Source organism: Limulus polyphemus, unplaced genomic scaffold, assembly GCF_000517525.1.
Source record: "Limulus polyphemus unplaced genomic scaffold, Limulus_polyphemus-2.1.2 Scaffold1455, whole genome shotgun sequence".
NCBI lineage: Eukaryota > Metazoa > Arthropoda > Merostomata > Xiphosura > Limulidae > Limulus > Limulus polyphemus.
The window spans coordinates 190,709-199,519 of NW_013667065.1; the positions used below are offsets into that span (position 1 = coordinate 190,709).

Here is an 8,811-nt window from a genome sequence, read left to right on the forward strand (position 1 = left end):
ATCCGTGCCGTCCTATAGCCTGGCCTTGATATGTCATTCCTCTACCTTGTGAGTGGCTTGTGCTCAGAGATATCATAAGTTAGACTGCTTCTAATACTGCACTACAACTGCTTTTGATATGTTACCTTTTAGTTTGTGAGTGTCTAGTACTGAGATATATCACAAGTTAGACTGCTTCTCAAAATTTTTATGTCACTTCAGTAGCATGGCCATTCAATGCGGCTTCGCTACATACCTGGAATATGGTTTTCTGTTGCTTTGCAACGACACTTCTTTGCTGATTCATTGCATCTGATGGGTGACGTAGGTATAACACCTATTTTTCAAGCTTAGGCTCATATGTGGTCTACGGTCTTTGGGTTCAGAGGAAGTGTTAGTTAGTCTATTCGCAAAATAGGGTCTGGTTCAAAGTTGGCAGCGATGACATGTGTACGATGTAGACGCATCAAAATGGAATGACATCCAATGACACCTGACTTTGGTTGCTAGAATCTTTTTCATATAAAGCACAACATTAAGGGCATCATATTTAACTCTGTAAAGATTACTTCACCCATAAAAATAGATTTTTCCATGGTTAGAGAGTCCCCCCCCCTCGAACTGTTTTCGTCAATTTACCGTACAGTTGATTTGGCAGTCTCTAACTTTCACTCGCAGAAACTGCCATCTTGGTCAAAAAATAATCCAAAGGTATATAGTAACGTTGTAAATTTGATTTGTCTTACCAGGGTTGACAAACGTGATATCAAAGTTGATATAATCATTATAAGATCTCTAATCTTTGATATTCCTGGGCAACGATGTTTCAACAGCGGCCACTGTGGAGCAGTTCCATAAAATGTTCATTTGAGTACACACTTCCAAACCAAATGTGACATGTTAATAGGCCGTTGTGGAGCAGTTCCATAAGATGTTCAGCTTACCACGTACTTTCAAACTAGATGTGACATGTCAATCGGCTATTGAGAAGTAATTTCATAAGATCTTCAATTCATACTTCGAAAACCGGATGTGACATGTCAATCAGCCATTGAGGAGAAGTTCCATAAGATGTTCAGCCGGTCTTAAAAACAAGGATGAATCTTTTTACAGTGCATCGTTGAGTCTTAAAAGATTTTTTTTAAATTCTATTCAATTTTTATATTCAACTGACATTAGAATTTAGCGTCTTCTGTGGTGTTTTTGTATGTATGTTGAAATAGGCTTGTGATATTTATAAACATACACCAACTCGTATATTGATAGATAGATAATGTCTATATAATTATAGATTTATCATAGCATCACTCATATCCTACAAACTATTACAGATAATAATTTTCATTATTTGACAGACGTGTCATTAACGGTCTGACTGGCCGCATGCTGAAATGCTTCTGACTATCAAGATTACAAATTAAATAGTAGATACTCAATGACCAAAAGCTGCTGATTAAATCATAGAAGAAGATTTTTGTATTCAGAGTTTCTAACGAATATTTAATTAAAGTTTCAGCTATTTGTAACCAAAATAGCTTGTTTCAGTAGCGTTTATGGTGTTAACATTAATCAGTCTTGCAACATACGAAACAATTCTATATATTTGTCTCGACAAAAATATTTGATTAGAGTTGTCCAGATGAACAAGAGGACTTTCGATGATTACAATTGGTTGTTCTTAATGTTACACCCTCAACCATTCTCTTCTACGCTGTTTGTATGTGTATATGTTACAATGTTATGCTGATCGATGATGTAATTAGGCTCATTTATTCGGATGATGTTTAGTTCCTACAGTGTTATTTATCATTAAAATCAACACACACACACGTATGTGTGTGTATATTAGTATATATATACACATAAATATACTAATATACACATACATACACATATATACATGTATTAGTGTATATATATATATACACACATTCATATGCAAACAGACAACAGTTCTAATTCTAGACGAGCTTAATTTTTACTTCGTTTAACATGAATTTCTACGATTCATTGCTTTATTTAGTTTCGGATGTATAAATCTGAAGATTATGCTACTTGACTTATACTACAGAACTGGTTATTTAAAACTTCTAAAAGTATTGTTTTACACATTTTTGAAACCGTTCGACTAATTTTTCAGTCACTTGAGACGGGTTACTTATAGTACACACCTATATGTTTCTCGGATTCATGGGAGTCAACAAAAGAATGAGTGTTGTATGTGTTTCACCAAGGCAATTTTTCACATATTATCACAACTGGGATCTTCTCTGTGCTTTAATTCGCCCGTACATATTTTCTAAATGGTTGAATGCTTGAAAATGTACTTGCATATTATAATCCAGCAAACTACACGTATATTATATTTGTAGACTCGGCCTGGCGCGGCCTAATGGTTAGCATGCAGCACTGTGAATGTGACAGTTCACAGTTCACGTCCCGTTTCCGCTAAAGCATGCTGTGCTCTTCTCAGACATTCCATGAAAGCTTAGATGTTATGACTGTTGTTAATGAAAGAAAATAAAGCGATCAGACATATCTTAAACCCTATATTTTATTACCTCTTTTAATTAAGAGTCCTCTCAGAAAAGTAATAAAGTCTAGAATTTAAGATCATCATTAAATAAAGACCTCTTCTGACAAGTTTTACAGCCTAGATTTTGCAACTGATGTTAAGTAAGAAGTCATCTTCAACATACTTTAAAACATAGAATCTGAATTTAAAATCGGATTAATTGAAGAGTCCTTTCTGACAAGTTTAAAGGCTTAGATTTTACGGATGATTTTACTAAGAATCCCTCGATAATATGCTTTAAAACCTAGAATTTGAATTTAAGATCGGATTAATTGAAGAGTCCTTTCTGACAAGTTTAAAGGCTTAGATTTTACAGATGATTTTACTAAAAATCCCTCGATAATATGCTTTAAAACCTAGAATTTGAATTTAAGATCTGGGGTAATTCAGTTCCGATTAGCGCAAACTATGTATTTAGACCGAAATTAAAAATCGAATTTGCAATCAGTGTAATTAATTAACTATACTTTTCTTACTTTTTTATTTCTAAAGATTAGGATGCATTGTATCATCAGCTTGGTACCTTCTCTGTTAACGATATTATCGTCCGTAATCCCAATAATATCTCACAAGGTTCGGCCACTTTAGGATATTTATCTTAGTCCTAAATAAACATATTAAGCTAACAGGGCAAAACTATCCCTATAATGAAAGTATTATAGTAAAATTAAAAAATAATGATATTAGATTTTTAAACAGTATAACCAATAATATTAATAAACATAACAACGAATACATAGTATGGTATATCTTACTTAGGTAACACAGAAACACTAGGCGTTGGCTTGAACTAATGTCGTAAAAGAACATTTATTTGAAAAAACTTAAACTACTATAACAAACCTGATTTTTCTCCAATTCTCCTCAATACGTCTTTTAACTAATTGAAACTCATTAAGCCACTCCTACTGTATAACGTTAGAGCAGAATGACATCTGTGATAAATATATGACTAGATACGTTACTGTTTAAACTATGTTGATATAGTAGCAGTAATTTTCCTGTAGTAAAATCCAAAACTAATTATATCGAAGGTATAAAATAATAAATTAAAAATATAGTAACACTTGAACTGTCCATGAAAACATAACAACGTTAAATGTAATACAAAGAAAACAATACGCTAAACATACTTTGTGGTGTGTATAATATTATCACTATTACTTTAACTAACACATAGAGCTGGGTACAGGAAGTAATAAACAAAATAACATTAAATCTTCAGTAAAAGCCGAAAGGAAGTTCAATAAAAATAACAAGACTTAGACAGAAAAGTTACAACGTTCGTTAATATGGCAAAGAAAGTAATTATCAAAACTAATTTAACTAAATTAATGACATAAAGTTATACTATGTAAAGAACTATTCCACAACTGATATTAGCTATGTTTATATTATAAAACAAACCTTAACCAAAAACGCTGCACAAAAAAACAAAGTCACCAGGGCACAGGCTATAATGTTTTTGGAGGTGACTGCGAGAGTAGGGCCAGAATATTGATGAGAATGCACCGTCCATCAGTCTTAACCCACGAACTTCGAACACCTAGCTTTTTATTATGCCTCACTTTATAGCCTGTGCCCTGGTGACTTTGTTTTATTGTGCAGTGTTTTAGTTCAGACTTCTTTTGTATTAAAAATATGATTTATTTCATCATAGGTTTGGCCTTGCCGTTTGTAACGCAGTCTTTCTTTTTGATCTAATTATGAAGTTAACTGCTCAGATAATAATTATTTGTACGCTAATATTAACTGTATACGAACTTAAACTAATGGAAAGTAAAACCAATGTTGCTCAATACACTAAAACGATAAACTACTATACTAAATAATATATAAAAAAATAAAGTGTAAATATTGATGTTTTTAGAAGGTTATTCTGTAAAACTTCTAAATCCACAATCTGCAGCAAGAATATTGTTGAATTTCCTATAGAACTGAATGGATTCTGTCTTTAGAATGTGCAATCAGAAACATTGTTTGTGAAAAATGAGAGGAAGAGTACGAGCTCTATCCAAGAAGTCTTGTAATGATGAACAAATTATACTGTATGTTATAAGCTGTGAATTATAAACATAATAACATAACTTATTTAGAATATTCGTGTTATAGAAAGTTTATATTTCAAAGACGAAGGGGTCCGTTTTATTGCAAACTTTAAACTCGAATGTTCAATTAATGATGCTTATATCAGAGTCCGAATACTGTTCATTGTTTCCAGTGAATGAGCTTTTATTTTCTAGAGTGTACTCCAGTGGACAAATTTGATCGGCTATGTCTAGAAAATCTTGATAATTTGATATAAGAATGTCATGTATACACCTACAAGCGTGACTGGTGTGCAAAGCTTTACTATAGTGTGTCTCAGTGAGGCTTGTATTGTATTAAAATTCTATAAGAATAAATACAAACCTGCAATTTGTGAGCTAAAATTATTAAGGCTCTTGCGAGATATGCTTTTAGGCCTGGATTTGACACCGTATAAAACAATTAAAATATAATTGTAACTTGTGATATTATAGTTAAATTAGGGCAAAACTAGTATTATAGAATAACAATTCATTGTTATGCAAGCTAGGCATTTTATGATAAGTCACGTGATCTAAAATGCCAAAGATTAATACTTCAACCTATGCTCTATATGTGTTATTGTTGGGTTTTTTTCATATATTTGCCTCACACATTCTTCTCTTACTTGTCACTTTTAAGTGAATGACATAATTTAGATTGTTCCCGAACTCCTCTTAAATCATGACTGTCTTTCGAAGATAACATTTGGATGTTTCACTGACGTATGGAATGGAAACCAAACAATCACAGCAGACTCTCTCAAAGCGTTGTTAGTAAAATAAGGAACTGTTTTCAAGCCAGTGGAGATTTTACTTGGACATCTAGACATCATAACACAGGCGAACATTCTTTCTGTTGATTCTAGTTGATGTAATCGTAAGACACCTGCATCGGGCTTGAGTCATTCTACGAGTTAAACATAAAACAAATTATTAAGAAAACAGGAACATTTCATGGCTCAATAACTGATTAACTTATAGCTTTACGATGTTTATATAAAATCTAAAGACAAAAACAACAGATTTCCACAGATTTAAAAACGTTCATCACTTTTCGCATTGGAACAAAACCAACCAAACTGGAACCATTTAGACAAATTATTTTTTCACAAGTCTGGTACAAAGAACGTAATAACACTAGGTGTGCTGGGATATAGAAAAGCATAAGAGAAACGAAAACTGGATTAGATACTAGCATGATTCGGATACAGTAAAGTGGATGACATAAATAAAAACAAGTTTAGTCAGCGTAACAGCATAATACAAAGTGATCAATCAGTACCAGCTTATGATTTGATATTTATGTATTTTATACTCGTTTACATAGTCATTCAAATAGTTTATAATGTTTCCTATATCCGGTAAGATATCAATGTGAAATGGTATAATATCAAATATTATAAAAATCACATGATTTAACTGTAGTTAAGGCAAAAATGACAAACTCGTGTAGTATAAATGTGTTTTTCTTTCGATTAAACTAAAAAGAACGTTACTGGTTGATGGTCCTAAAATTCATTGTTGCGAACAAAGTTGGCATGAGAATCCTAAAGTATTTATTGAAACAAATATCGAGGTTATGAAGTAATTCGTTAATAGAGTCTCGTTTACCTTATGCCTGATAAAACACCATTCATACTCTTACTGTTCATCAGTCGACTAACTTCTGATTTACTGACATTATTTCTCCAAATTCTTATACCATGCTCATTCCTGGAAGGTGAGCTGACCAGTCCCATAACATGTGTTAAACGTTACGCTCCGTAAGTACGTTTCCCATATGCCACCATATGAACAGCACGGAAAAGCCGGTGCAACTAAGGCAGGAATTCTACAGCTTCAGTATACAACCCATGCAGCTGCCTCAGACGTTGTTTCAATAGTACAGCCAGCGTTTAAGTCCAGGTTAGTTGTCTAAATTACAGGTTTTAAGTTTTATCGGTAATTATTATCCTCTGATATTATCTCACAGTGTGTCAAAAGAGCAATTTGAGGTGAGCGAACTTTCGCTAATTCGTTGACTGCACATTGTGTAGCAATCAGAGACTGGAAGTCATGGGTACGTATCAGTAATATACCAGCACCTGGCTTAGAGTAATTTTTATATAACTTGATACGTGTGTCCGACGGCTTTTTTTAGGAAAGAAAGAATGTGTTCAAGTAGAATTGTATATTGAATACAAACAGAACACATTGACAGATCTCATAACTAGATTTAATAGAAATCCATGTTTGTGTATGGGTTAGGTGAATCAAAATATATTTTAACACTATTGCTTCAACTCTGTAGTGCACAACAGCCAAATGCGCTAGAAAAGTACAAACAAACAGAGAAACATTACTGAACAAAATATAATGAAAAAATATCTCAATCTGGTTTTGAACTTTACGTTCAGTAATTAATTGAAGAATATTTCAACTCCTCTGTTTTATATTAACAGTTATCCTCAAGACAGCTCCTGGATAGAAGTACAAGACTAACTGAGCAAGTATTAAATGTATGGATCAAATCTGACTGAGTCATTTTCATCATTAATTTACCCTCGTTGTGTAGATTTAAAACAGAATGAATTCGAAACTCTCACAAATTCCAATGGATGGAGGTAATAAAAATAATTTTGATTCCAGATAAAAGATAAATCAATCTCATAGCAAGCTCATTAATTGCACATGATGTTAAGTAAAACCCTTCAACATGATAACTTTGTTTGTTTATGTCTTCTTGTCTATGTATGGATATCTGTTTATGTCTCCCTATCTATGTATGGATATCTGTTTATGTCTCCCTGTTTATGTATGGATATTTGTTTATGTCTCCCTGTCTATGTATGGATATCTGTTTATGTCTCCCTGTCTATGTATGGATATCTGTTTATGTCTCCCTGTCTATGTATGGATATCTGTTTATGTCTCCCTGTCTATGTATGTCTACTACCAAATTATTATCGTCTCAGTGTTAGTCATTCAAGAATCACATGCATCACATTCATTCATTTCTGTAGGATTTATACAGAAAGTTCGACTTGAGAGCATGTGCTTTGTGGGTGTTAAAAGTCTCAGTTTAAGCAAAATTTGTTATATATATTTAGTAGCCGTGACTACGTATATTAGTACAGTATTATATATATTTAATAGCTATGACTATATATATATTAGTATAGTATTTATATATATTTAATAGCTGTGACTATATATATTAGTACAGTATTTATATATATACTTATTAACTGTGACTATATATATTAGTACAGTATTTATATATATTTATTAGCTGTGACTACGTATATTAGTACAATATTTATATATATTTAATAGCTGTGACTATATATATATTAGTACAATATTTATATATATTTCATAGCTGTGACTACGTATATTAGTACAGTATTTATATATATTTAATAACTGTGACTATATATATTAGTAAAGTATTTATATATATTTAATAGCTGTGACTACGTATATTAGTACACTATTGATATTTATTTAATAGCTGTGACTATATATATTAGTACAGTAACTCGCTATGTGAACAGAACTTTTTTTCCGCAGTCAAATACTAAACCTATAAAAATAACAATACTATATATTTTCTAATAAAAGTAATTTAACACATTTAAGTTGCTTTAAACTTACGGAGAAGGTCCTTATTGTGACTTTTGTATATGTTTTACAATACAAGGGAAAAATAATTTATTTAGAGATTTGGCCCCGTTTTTCATTCAATTTCTTTGTAATTGTTTGTAATTATACACAAAGCTACACAATGGGCTATCTGTGCTCTGCCCACCACGGGTATCGAAACCCCGTTTCTAGAGTTGTAAGTCCACAGACATACCGTTGTGCCACTGGGAGGCTTTTTATTCAATACAAAATTATATATCAATCTAACACATGGGATATACATAATTTATATATATATATGTATAATACATTTACAGGGCTTTCCAACTTTACCCAAAATCGTGACTTGATGTATTAGTCCTTAGGAGTGTGGCAATGTATATATATATTGATAACCTGACCTTTCATCTTTATAATTTGAGTTTAATTTATAAAATAGGAGTTTAGTACTGGAAAGTCTGATTCTCAGATTCGGGCTTTTTGGCAAGTACATTTTTATTTGCTGATTTTTTATATATACGGAGGTTTTGGTATTTCTATATATATATATATATATATAGATAG

General features: G+C 32.0%; 1 protein-coding gene across 1 annotated transcript in view; it reads right to left on the minus strand.

Annotated features, from left to right (window-relative positions):
- Positions 1-5,487: 5,487 nt before the first annotated feature.
- Positions 5,488-8,811, minus strand: part of LOC111086815 (ly6/PLAUR domain-containing protein 6B-like) — a 38,181-nt gene continuing 34,857 nt past the window's right edge. Inside the window, exon 6 of the mRNA XM_022391219.1 lies at positions 5,488-5,530. Within this exon, the coding sequence (XP_022246927.1) occupies positions 5,526-5,530 (5 nt within the window). The 3' untranslated portion in view covers positions 5,488-5,525. The remainder of the gene's footprint in view (positions 5,531-8,811) is intronic.